The 24,844-nt window shown below is 34.3% G+C and overlaps 3 protein-coding genes across 8 annotated transcripts; all 3 read left to right on the plus strand.

The window, feature by feature from the left end:
* Positions 1-1,025: 1,025 nt before the first annotated feature.
* Positions 1,026-3,513, plus strand: LOC132640090 (F-box protein At5g07610-like). The gene is made up of 2 exons (XM_060356521.1): positions 1,026-1,220; positions 2,057-3,513. Exon 2 carries the CDS (start codon positions 2,085-2,087, stop codon positions 3,312-3,314), a length of 1,230 nt encoding a protein of 409 aa, XP_060212504.1. The 5' UTR covers positions 1,026-1,220; positions 2,057-2,084; the 3' UTR covers positions 3,315-3,513.
* Positions 3,514-7,255: 3,742 nt separating this feature from the next.
* Positions 7,256-11,421, plus strand: LOC132640091 (F-box protein At5g07610-like). Of its 6 annotated transcripts, none has more exons than XM_060356525.1 (3): positions 7,256-7,299; positions 7,431-7,472; positions 9,472-11,421. In XM_060356525.1, the coding sequence occupies exon 3, from the start codon at positions 9,523-9,525 to the stop codon at positions 10,735-10,737; it is 1,215 nt and encodes a 404-aa protein (XP_060212508.1). In that variant the 5' UTR covers positions 7,256-7,299; positions 7,431-7,472; positions 9,472-9,522; the 3' UTR covers positions 10,738-11,421. The 6 variants fall into 6 exon arrangements, 4 of the variants coding, with proteins under 4 accessions (XP_060212508.1, XP_060212506.1, XP_060212507.1 ...); XR_009582159.1 differs by lacking the exons at positions 7,256-7,299; positions 7,431-7,472 and adding an exon at positions 8,265-8,741 and having other exon boundaries at positions 9,472-10,826; positions 11,015-11,421; XR_009582160.1 differs by lacking the exons at positions 7,256-7,299; positions 7,431-7,472 and adding an exon at positions 8,265-8,741 and having other exon boundaries at positions 9,472-10,798; positions 11,015-11,421.
* A 3,357-nt stretch (positions 11,422-14,778) lies between these two features.
* LOC132642121 (F-box protein At5g07610-like) lies at positions 14,779-15,999 on the plus strand. The gene has a single exon (XM_060359390.1). The coding sequence runs from the start codon at positions 14,779-14,781 to the stop codon at positions 15,997-15,999; it is 1,221 nt and encodes a 406-aa protein (XP_060215373.1).
* Positions 16,000-24,844: the final 8,845 nt, after the last annotated feature.

Consider the following 24,844-nt stretch of genomic DNA (forward strand, 5'->3'; position numbering starts at 1 on the left):
TGTTAGAAAACATAGTTAAGTGACTTTGATGAGGAAAAGAAAATAAATATGTAACCATTTATAAAATTTATCCTTATTTGTTGTAGTGTATTTCCTATTTTAAAACAGGTCATTAGAAATTAAAAAAAAAATGAGAAAATTACGCTCCATGTTTATTTTGAAGATATTTATCCAGCGTAGTCCATACTTTGTGTATAAACACTCATTTAGTCTATATTTATGTATAATATTGTATATTGGCTACGTGACGTATATATTTTAAAAGTTGTATATTTTTAAAAATATCCCAAAAAAATCATATATATATCCTGAAATTGTGGGATTTTAACACAGATCGAACTTTCAATGTTTGCAGTTTGAGCCTCGAAAAGTGAAAATTTACAACTGCCCTAAAAATACTTAAAACAATTTTGGCGCTTTTTTCATTAAAACCAAATCAACAAATCTTAATTGAAAGTAAAAACAAACCCCTAAATTATTTTCATTTTTATTTTTCAGTTCTTGTTTCATTTGCTGGGATTCTGAATTCTTTCTCAAACTGTAAGAGTAATTTATTCAATTCTTTTTCTTGTCTTTATAACTTTATAGTGTTAAATCTTTCTTTGTTTATCTAATTTTCCCTTATTTGATTAATCAACTGCGAAAAAGGTAAAAATGACATCTTTTATAAAGAAAGAAAGAGTACTGAAAACGATGTACTTGTATTAAAGAAGGGTCTTTTATTATTTGCAATCAAGGGTGTGTACTAAAACTCTCGTTGTGACGACGGTCTATCGCAATGTTGTGTAAAGCGCTCGCTTCTGCGCAGCCTTTGCGCTTCCATGCCTTAAAGCGAGGCATGGGTTAAAAAGTGCACGCTTTAGGAGCTCGTTTGAATTGACTTATAAGTTGCTTATAAGCTATTTTCAGCTTTTTTGAGTATTTGACTGGCCAGCTTAAAGCCATGTTATGTATAAAATAAGCTTAAAAAAATAATTAAACCCATTTAACTTAGCTTATCTAAAGCAATTTATAAACTGAAAACGGCTTATAAACAGCTTATTTTAAGCCCATCCAAATAGGCTCTACGCCGAGAAGCGAGAAGTGACCGAAGCACAAAAGCTCACTTAAGCGAGGTGCACGTAGGGTTTTTTTAAAATATTTTTATAAAACACTCTTCCTCTTCCATTTGGACTCTTTCGACTTGGGACTATTTTTTACTGCCTGTTTCAAGTTTCAAGGTAAGTTTTCTCTTCTCTTCCTCTTTTTTTTTTTTTCCTCTTCTTTTTTCTTTTCTATTTTTTTCAGTTCTTCAACTGGGCTGCAATTTTTTTTCTTTATTTTGTAATTTCTTTCATTGTTCTGCCCTGTTCTTTAATTTTTCTCTATTTTGTAACGTTTTTCTATGTTCTGCTCTTTTTTTTTTTCATCTATGTTGACTGTTCTGCAATTGTTTCACTGTTCTGATTTTTTTTTTTTGTTGTGATTGTAGTAAATTCTTTTTTTTTATTCAATGCCATCAAGCCGATATGTTATTTTTATTGAGTTCTTGGTTCTTTATCTATGCCTATTCAATATTTTTTATTTTTGTATTAAATTGCGCTAAAAAGCGCGCGCTTCGCCTCACGTCCTCGTGCTTTTTTCCGCTTCTCGCTCTCCAAAACCTTGGTCTATTGGAAACAACCTTCCTTCTTGTCACAAGGCAGGGTTCCTCAGACTCCACCTAGTAAATATCTGTTTTTCTTTGTTCAAAGGGTAGGAGTAGTGTGTTCAGTTATTCAATTCCTTTTTCTGTGCTTGTCTTAATATAGTGCTATTCTTTCTTGGTTTATCCATTTTCCCCTTATTTGATTGATCAAAGGCTAAAGGGTGAAAAAAGGATGTTTTTTTGTTGTAAAAATACATTCTTTTATTTAGTTGCAATAAAGGGGGTGATTGGTATGATTTGTAATGTTTGGTTTAGTACAACAGTACCATATAGACTAATGTGATGCAAGTAAATGTTTAATTCAAGTCTTTTTCTGTCTAGAATAGCTTATCATATTTGCTAATCTTTTGTCATGCTTGTATCGATCAGGTCTGTTCTAGTTTGAAACTGATTGACGATGGAGGAGAGCCACGTGCATAAAAAACTTGCTCTTACTGCAGCGGTGGATGTTATCGCTGGAAATGCGAACCTTTTATATGAAATTCTACTTTGTTTGCCGGCAAGATCTCTCATCAGGTTCAGTATAGTATGCAAGCTTTGGTTCTCAATCATTACCAGTATGCAATTTAGGCTTAGTCACTGCCGTACTCTTGCATTTTCTAACGCTCTCCCCCTTTCCGGGATTTACTTCTATAACTGTCTAACCAATCTCCAAAAGATTGAATCCCTTGCACTCGCTGATAATGTAACTAGCCTCCCTCCTCTTCAATTCCTTGACCAATTCAATCTAAGCATAGGATCTGCAGACGAGGTTACTGAATTCAAGGTTACACAATCTTGCAACGGCCTATTAATGTGCATATTCACCGCGAGAAGTCATGTAGGTACTATCAAACGTGGTATTGTTTACAATCCCGCAAATAAAGAGGTCCTTCTATTGCCGACCCCCTATAAGAAGTATGATGGATGCATTTGTTATAATCTGATATCTGATCCTTCAGAACCACCTTATTACAAAGCCTTGTGTGTTACTCGTCTCGGTGGCTGGTATTCTAATATCGATGTGAGTGTGTACGTGCCAGGGAGTAACTCTTGGAGATCTTCTTGCCGTGTCGCCGCACACGATATGTGCTATGACAGTGGAGTATTTTGGAATGGTGCTATTCACTGGATCGGTGAATTTTCCTCCGTTTACTTTGATGTTAATTCAGAGAAAGTTGCAACAATAAGTATGCCACCAAGACCTCAGGGTTATTGTAGCGAAAAGATTAGGTATTTTGGGGAATGGGGTGGCCATTTGTATCTTATTCAGGTTCAGAGCCTATACGCCAAGAAATTCAATGTGCTCGAATTAGATAAAGATACCTGGAAGTGGTCAGTTAAGTATCGTGTTCATCTTGCTCGGTTAATTTCAGCATTTCCTGAGATGGTTCAGCAGACATCTTCTGGCATACAATATGCAATTTCCATTTTGTCTGTTATTCGAAGAGAGAAAGAAGAAGATTCAGTCCTGCTGCTAACTATTCCCGGGAAGGTGGTCGCCTACAACTTAGTGCGTAAAACTGCTAAAGTAGTCCGCGAATTGCCTGGTGAAGTAGCTAATACTTTACACTTTAATCATGTCAGCGCTTATCAGTATACTGAGAGTTTATTTCCGGTACAAAAGTGGAATATTATTCCAAAATAGTGCTCTATCAGCGACTTGCAAGGACTTTTTCTGAATTTCTTCTGGAAAAGGTTCTCTCTTAGGTACTTCAAGTGAATATTTCTTCAAATAAGCTTGAAAAGTAGATATAAAATCCCAGCACTTGTAGTTTTTTGGGAGTTTCAGTACAAATGTGATACTAGAACCTTTACTGAAAAATGATTTCAGTGTTTTATCTGTACATACTGATTTTTTGTTCAACTCTTTGGTTATTTAGTTTTGTTTACACTCACATTAATCATTTCAGTTCTTTGTTAGTTCCCAGCCAATGGCTGATACAATTACATTATCAACTTCCTATTTCACTTGATGTGCAATTTATTTTGTGAACGACTACCTGGTGCTCGTTAGTTGTTTGGTAGTCATGATGTATCCATAAGCTGGACTTAACAGGGGCACATAATCTGTTTTCGGGCAATAAAGGCTTACTCCACTGCTTTGTCCAGTTCATCTCTAAGTTATTCTTTCTGGTTGAAAAATAAGGTAGAATCTCATTAAACTAGTACCAAGAAGGTAAATTTCTCAACTTGCATTGCATCTCCTGTCTCTTAGGATTCAAAAAATCAAAAGGAAGATCCAGAAAAAAAGTGAACCTCTTTTGGCTTCTTCTGCTGATTGGGTCCCAAGTTTATGTAGGTAGTTTTTAGGCATAACACATAGATAGACCCCTTAACTTGGCCTCAACTGGCAAGTAAACACCCAACTTTGAGAATTCACATTTAGACACCTCAATTTGGTTTAAGTTGGCTCCATAAACACACTCATCCTACATTGCATTTCATGTTAGTTACATGCATCCTACACGACATTTCGCGCGTGTTTACGGGACCAACTTAAAACAAATTGAGGTGTCTAAATGTGCATTCTCAAAGTTGGGTGTTTACTTGCCAGTTGAGACCAAGTTAAGGTGCCTATCTATGTACAATGCCTCAGTAAAAAGGGGCTAGGATTACCATTTACTCTTAAATTGAGCAAAGAATATGGTGCGCAATTTACTTGATTCTCTTGCACAGTCTGACTGCATCTGATGCTACTCCCTCCGGAGAAAAAAGAGTATCCACTTAGTTTTTTTTTTTTTGGGTCAAAAAGAGTGTCCATTTATTAAATTAAGAAAGAATTAATCTTATTTTTTCAAATTTGCCCCTATTAATTAGGAACAGTTTGTGATCAAATTTCAATACCTATTTAATTAGGAACAGTTTAGTCAAATTACTTTTTTTTTTCTTTTTAGAAGTTAATATTTTCTTAAGGGATGTGCTAATAACTACGTGTACACTCTTTTTGATCCGGAGGAAGCATTATTTTAGTTTGTCTTGTCATAGAAGCTTCATCGACATACTTTGCCGTTTGGCCATAAAAATTATTCACTTTTTTCCGGAATTAGCGTTTGGCCATGAAAATTCCGAATAATTCCGGAATACCAAAAACTCAAAAAACTTATTTTTCAAAAAAAAATCACTTTTTTCACTCTTTTACAACTACATTTCACCAAAAACTATAATTTCAAAAACTATGGCTAAACACAACTCCAACTCCAACTCCAAAATTCCAAAAAAAAGTGAAATATGTTTTGGTATTTATGGCCAAACGGCACCTTTGCATGTCATGGCTACTCATTATGCCATAGGTCTTGGCCGAAGAGCCAAGACTTATGTACTTTGTGTATAATGGTATTGCAATTGCACCCAAAGGGGTGATTCGGTGGTTAATGAAGTGTGAAGAATCATGAGGTCTCACGTTCAAATTCAGCGGAGTTGAAAAATATATTAGATGATTTCTTCCTCTATGTCCAAGCTTTGGTGGCAGGGTTATTCATTACTAGTCAAGGTGCACACAAGTTATTCAGACGGCATCATCATAAAAAAAAAAAATGTATTGCATTTGGCAGGTTGCTAGATTATTTTTTTGTTAATTACAAGGAAAATTTATTAATTAGAACTTAATATGTATCATTACAGGCTAATTGCTAGATATATTAATTAGAAATTAACATGCATCATTACAGGGTAATTGCTAGATTGGTTATAACTTATAATGAATTATATGGGATCGATTGTTTGTTCATGGAAGTTAAGATAAGAGATTCATGTTAAACTTTTAGTAGTTTTGTGGGATGAAAAACGCATTTTAGAAGTTATTTCCGGCATATGTGATAGCAAGGACAAAGTTTTATGGTTTTTGTGTTAGAAAACATAGTTAAGTGACTTTGGTGGAAAACAAAAATCATAATAATATGACCATTTATAAAATTTATCCCTGTTTGTTGTAGTGTATTTCTTATTTTAAAATAGATCATTAGCAATAAAAAATGAGAAAATTACTTCTATGTCTGGTTTTGAAAATATTTATTCGACGTAGCTCACACTTTGTGTATAAATACTCGATTTAGTCTATATTTATGTATAAACCCCTTTTATACACTATTATAAGGAAAATAGCTACAGTGCACCCTAACGTTTGGCGGGATTATTTATAACACATTCAACCTTTACGGGTGGCCTATACCCTCCCTGGTCATATTTTTTGTGTATTTTATTAGCCATTAAAATGTCACCCCTAGTTTTTTAAAGTCAGGTGCACCCCACGCGCCTGAGAAAAAACTAAAACACCCTTACTATTATAATATCTGCCCATTTCTTATTTTCTTCCCATTCTTTAACACTTAGACGAAAAAGACTCCAAAAAACGAACCGACTCCCTTTCAAATCTTCACAACATCTGCGTAGTTTTTGCACATTGTAGTCAAATTGTCGAGTTTGGGATTTGGATTTTGGCACATTTTGCACGGAAGACACTAGATTTTACCTCTTTCATAACTTAATGTATACAAAAATTTGGGGGAAATTAGAAACCCTAACCTACTAGATATAAGAAAAAAAATGAAAGAAGATAGAGACATTTACTTAAGTTTGTAACTTACCTCTTGAATCCATCCCTTAATTTGAAGTTAGGGTTTCAATTTCTTAATCTTCAATGGAGTTCCAATCGAGTAATGTGGTATTGAAATGGGTCAATAATGGATAAATTGAGGGGATTAAAAAAAATAGCCATTGGGAGGGCCAGGTAGCCCAAAAAATAAAAGGGTCAGCCGAGTTTAATATGCACCTTACGCGTCCCTTGTGCGTATCCTCACGCTCCTGTCCAGCTCACCACAAAAATGCCAATAAAATACACAAAAAATATGACCATGAGGTAATAGTAAAGGTTGAGTGTGTTATAAATAATTCCGCCAAGCATTAGGGTTCAAATCCTGTTAAACATCCACTATTATATATGTATAATGCTTTTCCCTCCAAGTATGATGCTGCATAATATTATATATTTGGTTACGTGTCGTAAATATTTTTAAGGCTTAATGCATATACGGCCCTCTAAACTTGGCCCTTTTTTCTATTTTGGCACTTCAACTAAGTGTTGTTCCTATTGAACCCTTGAACTTGTCCTCAAGCGTGCCTATCAAACATAATCCTACTTACATAGTATTTCATATTCAATGTAGCAACATGCTAATATATATTTTAATTTAATTATGTTATTTTTTAGCTAAGATTAGCAACAATTGAGAGGGGAAAAAAGAGAGTAGCTATTAATTAAGTTGACAGTGGAAGAGTAGAACCAACAGAAACCGACATATCCATGACCTAACGAATAGCTTACCATATGTCTAAAATATTACTCTACCTTCATTTCCCAATTTAATTTCTGCTTCTAAAAAAAAAAATCAAATTTAAGAAATTTGATAGACACACTTGAAACAAGTTTAGGGATTCAATAGGAAAAACACTTAGTTGAACTGCTAAAATAATAATAAAAAAGGCAAGTGTATGGGGCCGCGTATGCATTAAGCCTATTTTTAAAAGCTCTATATTTTTAAAAATATCCCACAAAATTACATATTTATCCTGAAAAATGTGTGGGATTTTAACACAAACCGGACCTTTTATATTTGCATTTTGGCCTGCGAAAAGTGAAGATTTTCAACTTTGCCTATTAATTACTTTAACACTATTTTGGCGCTTTTTTCATTAAATCCAAATCAACAAATCTTAATTGAAAGTCAAAACAAACCCCTAAATTATTTTCATTTTTATTTTTCAGTTCTTGCTTCAGTTGCTGGGATTCTGAATTTTTTCTCAAAGGGTAAGTGTAATTTGTTCATTTATTCAGTTCTTTTCTTGTCTGTATAACTTTATAGTGTTAAATCTTTCTTGGTTTATCCAATATTCCCTTATTTGATTCATCCACAGTAAAAAGGGTATGTAAAAAAGATGTCTTTTATTGTTTGCAATAAGGGTGTGTGCTAAATATTATTACTTTTATCCCAATTTCCAATTTATGTGATATACTTTTTTTTTTAATCTTTTCTTATTTGACAACAATTTAAGTTTGAACTTTACTTTTTACGCTTAACGAGATGATTTATAACCGCACAATTATCTTTGACTTAATTTAGATCATAAAATTCAAAATTTTTTCTTTATTTCTTAAACTCCGTACCCAGTCAAATTATATCACATGAATTAGGAGGGAGGGAGTAGCTTTTTTTGTTTTTCTTTATTCAAACGGTAGGAGTAATTTGTTCATTTATTCCATTCCTTTTTTTTGTCTTTATAACTTTATAGTATTAAATCTTTCTTGGTTTGTCCAATGTTACCCTTATTGATTCATCAACTGCTAAAAGGGTATGTAAAAAAGATGTCTTTTTATTATCTGCAATAAAGGGTGTGTGCTAAATATTAGTTTTTCTGTTATTCTTTATTGGGTAGGTGTAGTGTGTTGATTTTATTCAATTATTTTCACTGTTCGTGTAACATTAGATTGTTAAATCTTTTTGGGTTTATCCAATTTTGCCTTAATTGATTCATCAAATGGTTAAAATGGTAAGAAAAAAAAATCATTCTTTTATTATTTGTAATATTGGGTTTGTGCTAAATTTTAGCTTTTCTGTTTTTCTTTATTAGGGGTATGTGTAGTGTGTTCATTTATTCAATTCTTTTTCCTGCATTATAGTGCTAAATCTTTCTTGGTTTGTCGAAATTTCCCCTATTTGATTCATCAAAGGCTAAAAGGGTGAGAAAAATGATGTGTTTTTGTTGCAATAAAAGGTGTGTTTGTTATGATTTTTAATGCTTGGTTTAGTATAACAGTAGTTCTAGAAATTACAAGAGCAATACCAGTACTCGTAGTATTGCTCTTATAGTTTCTTGTTTGTTTCTTGTACTTCAATTATCTTATTTATTTGTGTTAGCTACTGCTCCTTTTATCATGGCTTATTCGCTTTCGTTATTTTCTTTCTGTACTGCTTTGAACTGCTTGTCCTTATGTCAAAGGTCTACCGGAAACAACCTCTCTATCTCCTTCTGCGTACGCTCTGCCCTCCCCAGACCCCACTTTGTGGGATTTAACTGGGTATGTTGTTGTTGTTGGTTTAGTATAATAGTATGCAACGTATGGTACTTGTAGTCAGGACAGAGTAGTGATCATAGGGTCTTCTGATATTTTTTTATTTTAAAGATTGACAATAAAGGGCTACGCGGTGCATGCACGAAGCATCATATAGTTCACGCACGGTCAGGGGATGGGGTGCGATGTAGCCTACCTTGACACAAGCATCAATTATCGATTCCTCGACTCGAACTTGTGAGATAACTTTACTGTTGCTCCAAGGAAAATGTCTATTGACAATAATTTTGCAAATGTTGGCTAAAGCGAGTAAATTTGGGATACTTGTATATGAAAAGTAATTTATTGTCCATTAGTGAATGAGGTCATGTTTCCCCTTTTGCTGAAGAAAAGAATGTTATGATTGCTAGCATCTGACAGAAATAAGTTACTGCATTTTGAAATGCTTTCTTTTTCCTTGAGCCGAGGGTCTATAGTAAACAACCTCTCTACCTCCCAAGGTAGGGGTAAGGTAGGCATACACTATACCCTCCCCGGACCCCACTTGTGGGATTACACTGGGTATATTGTTGTTGTAGTCGATCAATAATCTTTAGTCATTTCTTATTGATTCTTCCCGTAGTAGTAAAGTCAATTTTGCATTTGGCTTGTTTTGGTTTGTCCTAGTAATTGGTCTTTTTCATTCTTGAATAGCTTATTGTAGTTGCTAATTTATTGTCATGCTTATATTGATCAGGTCTGTTCAAGTTTGAAACTTATTCCTAGACTGACAATAGATGCGAGCCACATGCATAAAAAACTTGCTATTACTGCAGCGGTGGATGTTATCGCTGGAAATGCGGACCTTTTATATGAAATTCTGCTTTGTTTGCCTGCAAGATCTCTCATCAGGTTCAGTATAGTATGCAAGCTTTGGCGCTCAATCATTACCAGTATGCAATTTAGGCTACGTCATTGTCGTACTCTTGCCTTTTCTAACGCTCTCCCCCCTTCCGGGATTTACTTTTACAATTGTCTAACCAAACCCCAAAAGATTGAATCCCTTCCAATCACTGATAATGTAACTAGCCTCCCTCCTATTCAATTCCTTGACCACATGGCTCCAAATATAAGAGATACATACGAGATTACGCAAGCCAAGGTTACGCAATCTTGCAATGGCCTATTAATGTGCGTATTCACCGCGAGAACTGATAGAATTACTATCAAAATTGGTATTGTTTACAATCCCGCAAAGAAAGAGGCCCGTGTGTTGCGGTCCCCCTATAAGAAGTATGATGATAAACTTGTCTATTATAATCTGATATTTGATCCTTCAGAGCCACCTTATTACAAAGTTGTGTGTGTTACTCGTCTGGGTAGTTGGTTTTCTGATATCGATGTGAGTGTGTATGTGCCAGAGAGCAAGTCATGGCGTTCCTGTTGTCGTTCCTCTGTACCCTCTTTTATGAACTTTGAGAGTGGAGTATTTTGGAATGGTGCAATTCACTGGATAGGTGAATATTCCTCCGTTTACTTTGATGTTAATTCAGAGGAAGTTGCAATGATAAGTATGCCACCAAGACCTCACGGATATTGTAGCCAAAAGATTAGGTATTTTGGGGAATGGGGTGGCCATTTGCATCTTATTCAGGTTCAGAGCCTATACGCCAAGAAATTCAATGTGCTTGAATTAGATAAAGATACCTGGAAGTGGTCAGTGAAGTATCGTGTTCATCTTGCTCGGTTAATTTCAGCATTTCCAGAGATGGTTCGGCAGACATCATCACGATATGCATTTTCCATTTTGTCTGTGATTCGAGGGGAGAACGAAGAAGATTCAGTCCTTTTGCTAACTATTCCCGGGAAGGTGGTCTCCTACAACTTAGTGCGTAAAACTACTAAAGTAGTCCGCGAGTTGCCTGGTGAAGTAGTTGACACTTTACGCTTTAAGCATATCAGCGCTTATCAGTATACCGAAAGTTTGTTTCCGGTTGGAGAGTGGGGTATTATCAAAAAATAGTGCTCTTATCAGCGGCTTGCAAGGACTTCTCGGCATTCTTCTGGAAAAGGTTATCGCTTAGGTACTTCAAGTCAAGACTTATTTGAAAAGTAAATATCATATCCTAGCTCTTCTAGTTCTTTTGGGGATTCAATACAAATGTTATTGAACCTTTACTGAAAAATCGTTTCAGTGTTTTATCTGGACATCCTGATTTTGTGTCCGACTCTTTGGTTATTTAGTTTTATTCACTTTCACATTATCATGTCAGTGATTTCAGTTCTTTGATATTTTCCAGCCAATAGCTGGTTCTATTAGATGATCATCTTCCTACCTCACTTGATGTCGCAATTTATTTCGTAAATGACTATCTGGTGCTCTCGAGCTTCTCGTTGGCTATTTGGTATTAAGAGGAAGCAGTATTTATGAAGTGTGTGGTTACACTTATGATGCATCGATGCACCATATTCTGGAAAATTAATAGGTGGATGTGAGGAGCTCTTCTAGCTATTTTCACAAATTTCAGGTATTTCCATGTAATATATATATGGCCAAAAGGAGCTATATATATGCTGTTAGAAACAATGTTTTGATCTGTACATATAAATGTGATTTCAAATAGATGGCTTTCATCTATAAAGGTATATATGTTGTTATAAGCGATGTTTTGATATGCAAGGATAAATGTTTAACCATTGTCATACATTATGCATGCTTTCGTCAAGGCTTGCTCTACCATTGAAGGGATAAGTCTATAATATTTGCTGAGTACAAACTTGTATTCATGACTTAAATTGCAGCTTATCGGAGCTAGAGTTTATTTCCTCCATTCATACTTTTGGTGAGCGCCACTGTGCAAATTAAGTTGAGGCGTAGTTTACTTGATTCTTTTGCACAACCGTATTGCGTCCCGTGCATTTATTTCATTGTTATTGGGTACTCATTATGTCTGCACCTTTCTTTGAGCCTAAAGTCTTTCGGAAACAGCCTCTCTACCTTCTCAAGGTAGGGGTAAGGTCTGCGTACACTCTACTCTCTCCAGACCTCACTTGTGGGATCACATTGGGTTGTTGTTGGGTACTCTTTATGCCAGCCATGAAGGAAACATTATCTCTTTTATATGAGGAGGCCGAAGAGCCAAAACTTATCTTATTCGCGTATAATGATATTGCATTTGGCATGTTGCATAAATTGGTTGTAGTGAGTCGTATATGGAATTGATGGTTCGCTCGATGCAAGTTAAAGACATTGAGGGCTAGTCATGTGCTTATCCAATTATGTGGTGTTATATTATTGAGATTAAACTTATGACAACTGGCTTGGATGCAAATTTATAGCTTTAGAATGCAGTAAAAAGTTCTCTAAAATTTATTTGACCAAAATTTCCAAGTCATAGGCACATAGTTAGGGCTAGAGGTGTTATATTATTGAGATTAAACTAATGACAACTGGTTTGGATACAAATTTATAGCTTTAAAATACAGTAAAAAGTTATCTAAAATTTATTTGACCAAAATTTTCAAGTCATAGGCACATAGTTAGGGTTAGATTGAGCGATTGACTACTCCAATTAGTGCACGTCCTCCTATCTATGCAGTTCTTTGTCATGGTTCATGATTATGTTGGGCGAAGACAGTTGTAGAGGATCGGTTGTGAAACGACGATTCTCCCCTTTCCATTGAAGTAGGGATGGGTCTCCTTCCCCACCATTCCGACCTGTTATTGGTAGGCATATTATCAATATTAAAGATAGTCGCCTATCAAGCTGCCCACTTGAGAAGCTAGTCGCAAGGATAGAAGTACCCATGCATTATCAAATTACTAAGAAATATAGAGTGTTACATTCATAAGTTTGATATTTCAAAAAAGAAAAGAAAAGAAATGATGAATGTATTACGTTTTATCTCAAAAGATGAAAATGTTACATTCATAATTTTCTATTTTTTTCTCATTCCGTTTATTCTAGATTCCCCATTAGGGGCCAAGCTAAAACTACATTAAAAAAATATAGGCATAATACATAAATAGGCTCTCAAACTTGATCTCATTTTTTAAATATGTCCTCCAACTTTGGATGTGCATAAGTAGCAACTTTTCTCCACTTTGTCAATTGAACACTTTAACTTACAAAATGACCATTTAGACACCTCCAAAAATATGTGCCACGTCAATGCCACGTTAGCATTTGTGTCTGTGTTCAACTTTTTACAAGTTGAGGTGGCCTACTTGTGCACACCCAAAGTTGGAGGGCATACTTAAAAATGAAACCAAGTTTGAGGGCCTATTTATGTATTATGCCTAAAAATATATTTATCATATACAGTGGGAGATAGCATGTACATCATGAAATTAGTTAAGGTATGCTTAAATTGGGGTGAATATCACACGCGCGCGCATATATATATATATATATATATATATATATATAGTGGTAAATGATGATATAATAATTCAAATTCAAGTTACACATACGTATATAAAAGTTAATGAAGTTTAAATTTACGATAATTAAAATAACAACATATAGTTTATCAAAGTTGGTAATTTACATGAATAATAAAAAATATTTTATTTTATTTGTTGTAGTGTAATTTCTGTTTTAAAATTGGTTATCAACAACAAAAAATCGTTTTTATCCTATGTTTGAATTTTGACCGCGAAAGTGAAATATTTCACATTTGCGGTAAATTTAACATTAATCTCGCGCTTTTTTTTTCTTTCCATCATTAAACTCAAATCAAGAAATTTTATTCCAAAGTAATAATAAACCCCTACATTATTTTGATTTTCTTCTCTGGTAGGTTTCCCATTTCCCCATTCATTTCCCTTAATTCGAAAAAGGCATATAAACTCTTTACAAGCAGGAAACTTAAATTCTTGTTGTAATTAATGGGTTGATTTTTTATTTTTTTTTGGCCGTTCTTGCTTAAGGGTAAGTATAATTTATTCATTTATTCAATTCTTTTTCTTGTCTGTATAACATTATAGTGTTAAATCTTTGTGTATTTATCCAATTTTGCAGCTCTATGTCTTTTTTGAAAATATTCACGCCACGTAGCAGATACTGTGTATAAACACCTGATTTAGCCCATATTTGTGTATAAAAACATTTTATACACTTTATACAAGGTTGATACATTGTGTATAATGTTTTTCCCAGGTATAATATTGTATAATAACAACAACAACATATCCAGTGAAATCCCACAAAGTGGGGTACTGTATAATGTTGTTTATTGGGCTACTTGGTGTAAATATTTTCAAATGTTGTATATTTTTGAAAGTATCCCGTTTTTTATTCATCAACTGCTAAAAGGGTAAGGAAAAAGGATATCTTTTATTATTTGCAATAACGGGTGTATGCTAAACTCTCCTTGAGACGAGGGTCTATCGGAAACAACTTTTTTACCGTCACAAGGTAGGGGTAAGGTCTGGTCTAATGATTGCAATCAATCAAACTACTTTAAAAGTTGCGTATCTACTAACAATTGTAGTTTCCAGCTCAATAATTTATAATAAGGGCAAAACATGTATGAAATAGTAAATTATCTCTTGATTTTCAAAACTAGACAAGTAAAAATGTACATCTATTTTTAGCATAGAGAACAAGTAAAAATGGACGGAGGGAGTAGCTTTGCTGTTTTCCTTTGTTCAAAGGGTAGGAGTAGTGTGTTCATTTATTCAATTCCTTTTTCTGTGCTTGTAATAATATAGTGCTAATCTTTCTTGGTTTATCCAGTTTTACCTTATTGGATTCATCAAAGGCTAAAGGGTGAAAAAAGGATGGTTTTTTTGTTGTAAAAATACAGTCTTTTATTTAGTTGCAATAAAGGGGGTGTTTGGTGTAATTTGTAATGTTTGGTTTAGTACAACAGTACGTCAGTACCATATAAACTATGGTACTTGTACAAGGCTGGACATAGTACCATATAAACTAATGCTTTAGCTTGCAAGTAAATGCTTAATTCAAGTCTTTTTCTGTCTAGAATAGCTTATCATATTTGCTAATTTTTTGTCATGCTTGTATCGATCATGTCTGTTCTAGTTTGAAACTGATTGATGATGGAGGAGAGCCACATGCATAAACGACTTGCTATTACTACAGCGGTGGATGTCATCGCTGGAAATGCTGACCTTTTATCTGAAATTCTACTTCGATTGCCTGCAAGATCTCTCATCAGGTTCAGTATAGTATGCAAGCTTTGGTTCTCAGTCATTACGAGTATGCAATTTAGGCTTAGTCACTGCCGTACTCTTGCATTTTCTAATGCTCTCTCCCCTTCCGGGATTTACTTTTACAATTGTCTAACCAAACCCCAAAAGATTGAATCCCTTGCATTCGCTGATAATGTAACTAGCCTCCCTCCTATTCAATTCCTTGACCAAATGGCTCCAAATATAAGAGATACATATGAGATTACGCAAGCCAAGGTTATGCAATCTTGCAATGGCCTGTTAATGTACGTATTCACCGCGAAAACTGACGTCGGTATTATCAAAATTGGTATTGTTTACAATCCCGCAAAGAAAGAGGCCCGTGTGTTGCAGTCCCCCTATAAGAAGTATGATGCTAAATTTGTCTATTATAACCTGATATCTGATCCTTCAAAGCCACCTTATTACAAAGTTTTGTGTGTTACTCGTCTGGGTAGCTGGTTTTCTGATATCGATGTGAGTGTGTATGTGCTAGAGAGTGAGTCATGGAGTTCCTGTTGTCGTTCCTCCGTACCCTCTTTTATGAACTTTGAGAGTGGAGTATTTTGGAATGGTGCAATTCACTGGATAGGTGAATATTCCTCCGTTTACTTTGATGTTAATTCAGAGAAAGTTGCAATGATAAGTATGCCACCAAGACCTCAGGGATACTGTAGCCAAAAGATTAGGTATTTTGGGGAATGGGGTGGCCATTTGCATCTTATTCAGGTTCAGAGCCTATATGCCAAGAAATTCAATGTGCTCGAATTAGATAAAGATACCTGGAAATGGTCAGTAAAGTACCGCGTTCATCTTGCTCGGTTAATTTCATCATTTCCTGATATGGTTCAGCAGACATCATTTGGCATACAATACGTGTTTTCCATTTTGTCTGTGATTCGAGGAGAGAAGGAAGAAGATTCAGTCCTACTGCTTACTATTCCCGGGAAGGTGGTCGCCTACAACTTGGTGCGTAAAACTGCTAAAGTAGTCCGCGAGTTGCCTGGTGAAGTAGGTGATACTCTACGCTTTAATCATGTCAGCGCTTATCAGTATACTGAGAGTTTGTTTCCATTATTTTCTTCTTAGTAGCTTTCAAGGATATCTTTTAGGTAATTCAAGTGAAGACTTCTTCAAAGATGCTTAATCCTAGCTTTTGTAGTTTTTTTTTTTTGGGAATTCAGTTCAAATGTTATTGAACCTTACTGTAAAATGATTTCAGTGTTTTATATGTACATACGGACTTGGTGCTCAACTCTTTGGTTATTTAGTTTTATTTACTTCATTATCATTTCTTCATCTCTGGAATTTCCCATCTAAGTTCGGATATTATAAGGCAAATAGTGGCACTAGATGTCATAATTTATATTGTGAATGAATATTCTGGTGCTCCTTGTTTGTTGGTAGTTGTGAGATATGTTGCTTGGACTCTCTAAAAATGTTGCCGCACTCATATTGGATCTTTAAAAACTTTTGGAGGATCCGACACTTTTCTTGCATTTTTGGAGAGCACGGGCAACATAGGTTATGAGTGGGAGTAAACTGAAACCCGTATCTTGAATGGATAGGATGTCTTGGGCTCACAGTCTGGTTTTTAGGCATAATCACTCTTGGGTGCTTGCATCAAATCCAACAATTTAACTTTAGGAGTCAAATACAAAGTGGGAGTCTGATACTACTCATAACAGTTGCTCACATATGAGATATTACTGCATATATACAGTGGCGAAACCAAAAGTTTGTGCAGGGGGATGCAAGAAAAATAGAATTTGAACTCGTGACATAAAACAACTTTTGAAACCCTTTACGGCTACACTAATCTTCCCTTATGTAAGCGACTCAATAGATTATATATAGCAAAAAAAAAAAAAAAGCATTTTTGTCCTATTTGTATAGTAGTATAATTTTCTGACGAAGGGGATTCAACCAAACCTTTACTGGTACCTAGCTTTGCCCCTGGATATATAGTGAATCGTGGGTGCATGTGCATCAACTGCCTTCCTCTGTGTGTACATTCTTGTGATCAATTGAAACTGCCTATTATCAAGTACAGTTTATGGAGTCATCAGTTTTCAGTAACTTTATTTCTTACAAAATGGTTATCTTCCTATATTTTTGTCAAATATGTGGCTGTAGCTTTATAAAGTATTAGAAAATTTTAAATGATTATCTCTGGCAGCTGGCTTTATTATGTCTATATGCTTAAGTGATCCAAGAATTAACTAGGTAGTTCTATAATCCATGCATGACAAATGAGACCTATAAGTTGAGAAAGTCAAGTAGAATATCTATCAGAAGAGAAAAAGGAAAAAAATAAAAGAAAGTGACTAGGTAAAACAGAAAAAAGTAAAGTTCATATATTTTTAATAACCTTTTTAATGGGGGAATAATACAAGGAGGTAGAGTTACCTTTTACTCAAAAAAAAATAAAAAATACAAGGAGGTAGATAAAATTAAAACACTCCTATAAATATTGACATTGATGACCCTATTCCCATGTTATTCCATGATATATATTCTCTAAAAACTTGTCATTAAAAAAACAATACTATATCAATATTGAAAAGAGAGTGGCCCGGACAATTATGGTCGCACAACTAGTTAACTACTTGAACTTTCATTTTATTGATGGACGTTTTGATTCTTCACCTTGTAATCTCTTTATTTTCCATTCTATTCCTTTCTATGTATAATTCTTTTTTTTTTAAGAAACAGAGAGTGGCAACCCAAATATTTCCAGAATCCATGAAGCATCAAGAGATGGAGCTCTGTTCTCACGTCTTTTCCAGTAATGGATAAATCATGAGACATTTTTGACAAGCATGGAATGATGGAAGTAACACATCATTTCCAATTTAATGCAATTGTGAGATTTTCCATAACCAAAGTCTTCCATTTATGTGGCCCTAGTTTGCTTTCTAATTAAACCTTTTTTAAAATACTTTATAGTGGGGCCACTTGAGCTAGGACTTTTTTTCTTTTTGCTTTAACATTCAATATTTCACACTCTCTAATTCAATCAATTCAAATTCACGTCATATAGGTCCTACTAAAGGGAAAAACGCTCGTTACAGGAATCTCTCACTCTCAACAACTTCTTGTGATCAAGAATGGGCAAATTACATATTTTAGAAGACAAAATGGTCCATAATTTTCACAAGGACATCTCAGTAAAAAGATCGGATCAATTACCGCGGTTTTAATATCATATGTCAATGTGGCTATCTTTCAATTACTTGGCAATTGCTAATTATATTTTTAATTACCCACCGAAATCTTAAAAAAAGAGTTCTGTTTTCAAAAATTGAAAAATCCAATCAATTTTTTAAAAGCCGAACTGATCAATGACCACCCTATCTCAAAGTGAATATTTGTCAAAATCATCCAACAAAAAGTGGCTATGGAATGTAAAGATTATTTTCTTTTTTTCCATAAGCACTTGTTGTATATCAAATCCTCAAAATCTTTTGAGCTGGACAAATCAAATAAGTGTAAATCTATGTTACAGCTTTGTAGTGTTGCTGATTGGAGGAATTGGTAGGTGAGCTTTTTAATAACAGAGGATATTATCATGTTAGTAGTCATGTAGTGATCCTCAAAAGTGCATTTGCCATGTTGCTGAACAACACATTTGATACCCTTTTGAAAGCTGTATAAATCATACATTAAACTGACAAAATTGCATAGTAAATTCAACATAAAAGAATCTTAAGAGTCTTTTTTTATAACATTCCAGCTTGTTTCCAGCCATTGCTGGATACTTCTATTTTAGGAGCAACAACTTGAGCATGCTCAGTCATATTTCAAAAAAGATCTCGCTGCTCTTAGGTGAAAGTCTCGAGTTTGAGCTCTAGAATGAAAAAACTCACGACGGAGAATAATTCTTCTTTTAATGAACTCTACGTGGTGTGAATCTGAAACAACTAGATCGGCTAATCCTCATATCTTGGATATTAGATGATTAAAAAAGGATTCTACATTTTGAGTTCGAGCTTTGTAAATGGAGAATTTTCTGATAAGGAGTGATTATCCTTTAATGAACATTACATGATGTGAATCTGAACGAATTGGATGCGCGAGTCTTATTGTCTGGATACTATGTGATTAAGCCATAAAAATAAGGGGTCCGACATTTTTTTAGTTTCCGACTTGGTGTCCGATACCTCTTGTTGGGGCTCGACAAATCCGAATCCATGCCGAAAAGTCCCACTTTGGGAGGTAAACTGAACTTCACCAAAGACGACTAATCCGGATGTGCACAAGGAAATTCCACTTGGGAATAAATGCTTCCACGAAAGATGACTTCATTCTTTGGGTTCGACACAAAATCTTTCGCTAAGGATGGAGAGATACTTACCATTCCACCATAACCTTCTGTGATACAAAGTTTGATTGGTGAAGAAAAACAGAGAGTTTGATTCATTAAAGCTAAAATTCATAATTTGGATAAAAAAAAAATTCTCCCCCATTTGTTTTGGTTGTTAAACTTTTTTTTCAATCTTCTTCAAATGTAGATAATGCAAATTTCACTTTCATCGTCTGATTTTTTTTTTTTTTTTGCAGTGTCCATTGTACGTTTTGCGCACGCAAATCATTCTTTGAAAATGAAATGATGTGGTCCAACAGCTACTTGAGCACGTTCTGTTTCTTTTTTCTTTTCACTTTAAAAACTATTTTTTACAATAACAACCATGTTCTCCAGGGCGGATCTACATCACAAAGTTATGTGATAGACAAAGAATGTAGTAATTTTGCTACAAATTTTGTACTTATGTCAAGAAATTCATTTAATATGTATAATTTATCTATCTCAAATCTAATCGTTATAGCTCCGTTCTAGCATCCAAATCTTATAAATTTAGAATCCCGAATTCACTTCTGGGTGTTCTTATCCATAAATATATTTCTCTTTTTTTTCATACGTTTCTAGGATTTTATGCATCGTACAAATTGCCCAAATATTTTCAAAGAGATTAAATTTAAGTGAAGTTGGTTGATATTTGAAATTTGTGATGATGAGAGATAACTAATATTTGACGAATTAATTTTAAATGAACATTGTAACTATTTTGAAAAAAAAAAGGAATAAAATAAAATGGAAAACTTTGCAATCGTCAATTCAAAATTAGTAGGGGCCACACCTATTATATTAGTATTAGACAATGACGCTTGAATTCCATGATTTAGCCATCAATTTATATGTAAGACAAATGACATATGGGAAGTCTCGTGTTCACACTTTGAATTTTTTTTATTTTTCATACGGTGTTCGATAAGTGTCGTGTAAGACCTGCTAAATAGGAAAGCACAGGAGAATCAGGATACAGGAAGACCTTTGAGACCCTACTGATATGTTCCCAATAATCATTTTAGGGCTCCAATAAGATCGTGAAATAATGTCGTGTAAAGAGCCGGTTTGGATGGGCTTATGCCTATAAGCTGTTTGCAGCTTATAAGTTAAAAAAATAAGTTGGGGTAGTCTAACTTATTTTTTTTTACTTATAAGCTGAAAACAGCTTATAAGCTGCTTTAGCTAAGCTAAGTCAAATGGGCCCAATTATTTTTTTGAGCTTATTTTAAGCACAAAATGACTTTAAGCTGGCCAGCCAAACACTCAAAAAAGCTGAAAACAGCTTATAAGCCAATTCAAACGGGCTCTAAGGTTGTTAAAGAGGAAGCACGGGAGAATCCGAACTCAGGAAGACCTTCGAGAACCGATTAATACATTCATGTTTTTTATTTTTATGTTTCTCCCGTTATGCAGAACTCACTTCGAGACTCAATTAATTTAAATTTGCGGTGAAAAGTTCCACCTTCAAGTTGAGAAATATTTTGAAGTAATGTCATATCTCGAAGAGAAAATCATAAGGTTTTTAGATTTGTCATTTGGATGTGGAGATAAAAACAAGTTTTGCTTTGTCATGTATGAAAATTGATAGGTTATAATCAAAGATGCAACAAATGCTAGGTGATTAGATGTCCTTAAGTTGATTTAGTTGTTGGGGATGATGTAATTCTAGCATGAGTCACAATCTAAGAATCATCATATAACATTGATCTCAATCAACAAATATAAAAAAGTTTCTTATATTAATTTCAATAATATATTGGATATTAACAAATAACTGGCAGACGATGATGAAGATGAAAAAGAAAAAGAATATATTTCATTTTATTATTATAAAGATTATTATGTAGTTTTTTTTCCTTCCAAAGATTGTGGCAAAATAACTTGGAGCAAATGACCATATTTAATAATATCAAACAAGATACGATTAGATTAAAAAAAAAATTGGACAAATGATTTTTTTATTTATTTAACCACATATAAATTTATGTGCTTTATAAATAAATAATTTTAAAAGAGATGAACTTATATAAAATGTATTGAGAGCTTATAGTTGATCTCAAATTAACTTGATCTATAAAGACATAAAATGTATTTATTCTTGTGGAAGGGATTAATGGAAGAGTCAACTTAAGTGTACTGATAGTGTCCCCAATGATCAATAGTTTTATGCCACAAATGGTGTAATGCAGTCTGATGTTGTGGTGTAGTGGCTGGTACTACTCTATCCTTAACCAAGAGATCTCGAGTTCGAGCCCCTTTGGATACGGAATCACCATTGTTAGGGAGTGCTTTGCCCCCAATGTGGGACTACCTTGCACAAATTCGGATTTAATCAGGCCCTAATGCGGGTACCGGATACCAAATGGGAAATAATAATTAAAAAAAAAGTCCAAACATGAGAATAATCAAATTGCTTTGACAGTAATTGACAAAAAAAAAATTATGAAGAAGAATATGAAAACATAATATAAAGAAAAGAAGTATATCAAATTTAGGCATCCAAATTAAGAAATGATCTAGTGTCAATGAAACTGGACAAAAGATTATTAAATAACAAGGTTCAAATTATTAAAACTAAAACTGTTAAGTGATTTTTATCCTGATAAAATAGATATGGTAACAAAAGATAATTCAAACGCTATTGTTACAGAGAGTTTCGTCTCGATAAGAAACTACATGAACTTCACTCATTAGGACCGTAATTCGACTCGATACGGGAAGTCCCACATTTTGTTTTGATGACTTGGGAACCCGCAGCCGCTATCCTTCGGGTGCGCACAGGGTAAAACCAGCTCCTGTGTAATAACTCGCAAACCACATAGGAGAGACAACCAGCACTAGGCAAGCCCGGTGCGACGAGCCAGACCCAGACCCAGAAGACAAATCCCCTACTGTCGTAGGCAGGGGGGTTCGAACTTGAGACCTCCATTACGAAAGCCCTATGCTCAACCAACTGAGCCACCCTTGCGGGTGGAAGTCCCAATTTCTGGGGAGGAGGCGAGGGGGAGAAGCGCTCCCTAACAAAGGCAACTCCGTACTCAGGGTATTCGAACTCAAGATCCCTGGTTAAGAAAGAAGGAGCACTTATCACTCAACCACAATCCTGGTTGGTATTAAGAATGTGATTCATCCACTTACAGTCTTGCTACTATTATAAGAAAACACTTCTGCTACTGATATATAATCTTTCCTCAGGTTTGTAGAGTTCAGTTTCTTGTTTATCTCCAACTTAAGAGCAACCATACAAACACTTGTATGCCATTATTATAAAAACGGAGGAAAAATCCAAATTTACGTCTGTACTATACAAAATAACATCTCTTAATTTTATTGTCGTATTTTGAAGTCATTCATACACTTGATGTCAACAAATAATATCGCATTTGCCCTTGACTCTAACGAATTTTCAACATGGATTGAACGGATTTCAAACCTTAAAATATTTCAAGAAAAATGTTCAAATTATTCCCTCTACTTTTGATTATGGTTTTATATTACTCTTTAGAAATCAAGGGTACAGCCAACTGGTCGATGAAGTGAGGGAGAATCATGACATTTCAGGTTCAAATCTCAATCGAGTAAAACAATACCAGGTCCACTGCCTAAGTCTCACCCGATACATATACCGGTGGAAAAAACATAATTGAAATACGTATAAACTGACTTGAATACCATCATAAAAAGGAAATTCTTTGTAATGCTTTACGTTATAGCCAGAGGCTAACCTACCCCTAGAGTATAGAGGTCACGTGGCCCCAGTGACCTCGAAAAAATAAATGTATATGTGTGTATATATCTTAAATATGAGGTATATATTTTGATTGACACCCTAATCCACAAAGGTCGGGTAGCTGCAACCCGACTTGTTGATCCTGTAGTGTGCAGAGCTGGGTCTGATTCCTCCTCCAGCATCTACACAATAAATTCTTTCCGATATTTTGTAGCCACGGATGTGCCCCCGCTATTTTCAAATTCTGGGTTCGCCTCTAATTGTAGCTCCATTAAAATCGAAAAGTAATAAATTTTAATTTATAGTGACAATAATATATTTGTATGCTTAAGAAATATTTTTGACCTTTTTCCTTTTAAAAAAATATTACTAATATATATGGAGTAATAAAAGTATAATTATATGAAAGTGAGCATGACACGTAGACACTCACCATCAAGAAAACATTTTCCATTTCCTAAAGTCCCGCTGTCAGCTTTTTTAGACTCCCAAAAATTCCACACAACAAACCAAAAGACCAAATCAAAACATCACTCCTCAGAGTCTGCATTTTTCTCTTTTTCCTTTCCACTTCTCTTAATTTCTTCAAAGTAGAAAGACCAAAAAAAATCTTTCATGTTGGCTACATTTTTTAACACGATATCCATACTGGCAGGAAATAGTAGCAAATATTCGGTATCATAATCGATATACTCACAAACTAACATGGATACCATCATCATAGTATAATCGAAGCAAATATTTTTTTTTTGGTTTATAATGACAATAAGATATTTCGTATGCACCACTAAAGGATGTGGTGCAGCGAATGAGACTGCTCCTTTCTTAATTAGAGGTCTCAAGTTCGAGCCCTAGGTATGAAAAAATCCCTGATAGGGAGCGTTTCCCCCCAAAATAGGAGCCCTGCGTCGCGAATCTGAATATAGTTGGGCTCCAGTGGCAATACCAAACACTGGGTGGGAAAAAAAAAATATTTCATATGCTAGATCATATCTATATTGACATAAAATAACAAGTATCCGATATCATAACCGACATACTTACGACTAATCTTGACACCACCATCATAGTATAATCAAAGATTTTTTTTTTTTTTTGGCTTATAATGACAATAAGATATTTTGTATGCTAAATAAATGTTTTTGACCTTTTTCCTTAAAAAATATTTTTATCTATAGCATATTAAAAAACATGCAATAATTCTATGCAAGCCAGCACAACAACATATAGACAACTCATTGTCAAGAAAACTAAAACTACCCTTTTTTGGGCTCTAAAAAATTCCACACAGAGAAAAAAACAAATTCAACAAACCAAAAGACCAAATCCAACATCTCCTCAAAGTCTCCATTTTTCTCTTTTTTCTTTCCATTTCTCTAAATTTTCCTCTCAATTTAGAAATACCCAAATAAAAATCTTGGATGTTGGTTTCTTTTTTTATAGTTTTTCTACCATTAGCGAATAGAGTTACTCGATATCTATGTTGACAGAAAATAATAAATATCCGATATCATAACCAACATACTTACAATTAACCTTGACACCACCATCATAGTATAATCAAAGCATCTTTTTGTTGTTGTTTATAACGACAATAAGATATTTTGTATGCAAGATAAATATTTTTGACCTTTCTCCTTAAAAAATTATTTTTATCTATATGATATTAAAAAGCATGCAGTAATTCTATGCAAGACAACACATAGACAATCCATCAGCAAGAAAACTAAACTACCGTTTTTTGGACTCTCAAAAATTCCACACAAATTCAACAAACCAAAAGACCAAATCAAAACATCTCCTCAAAAAGTCTCCCTTTTTTTATTTTGTTTATTATGACAATAGATGTTTTG

Source organism: Lycium barbarum, chromosome 5 (assembly GCF_019175385.1).
Source record: "Lycium barbarum isolate Lr01 chromosome 5, ASM1917538v2, whole genome shotgun sequence".
Taxonomy (NCBI): domain Eukaryota; kingdom Viridiplantae; phylum Streptophyta; class Magnoliopsida; order Solanales; family Solanaceae; genus Lycium; species Lycium barbarum.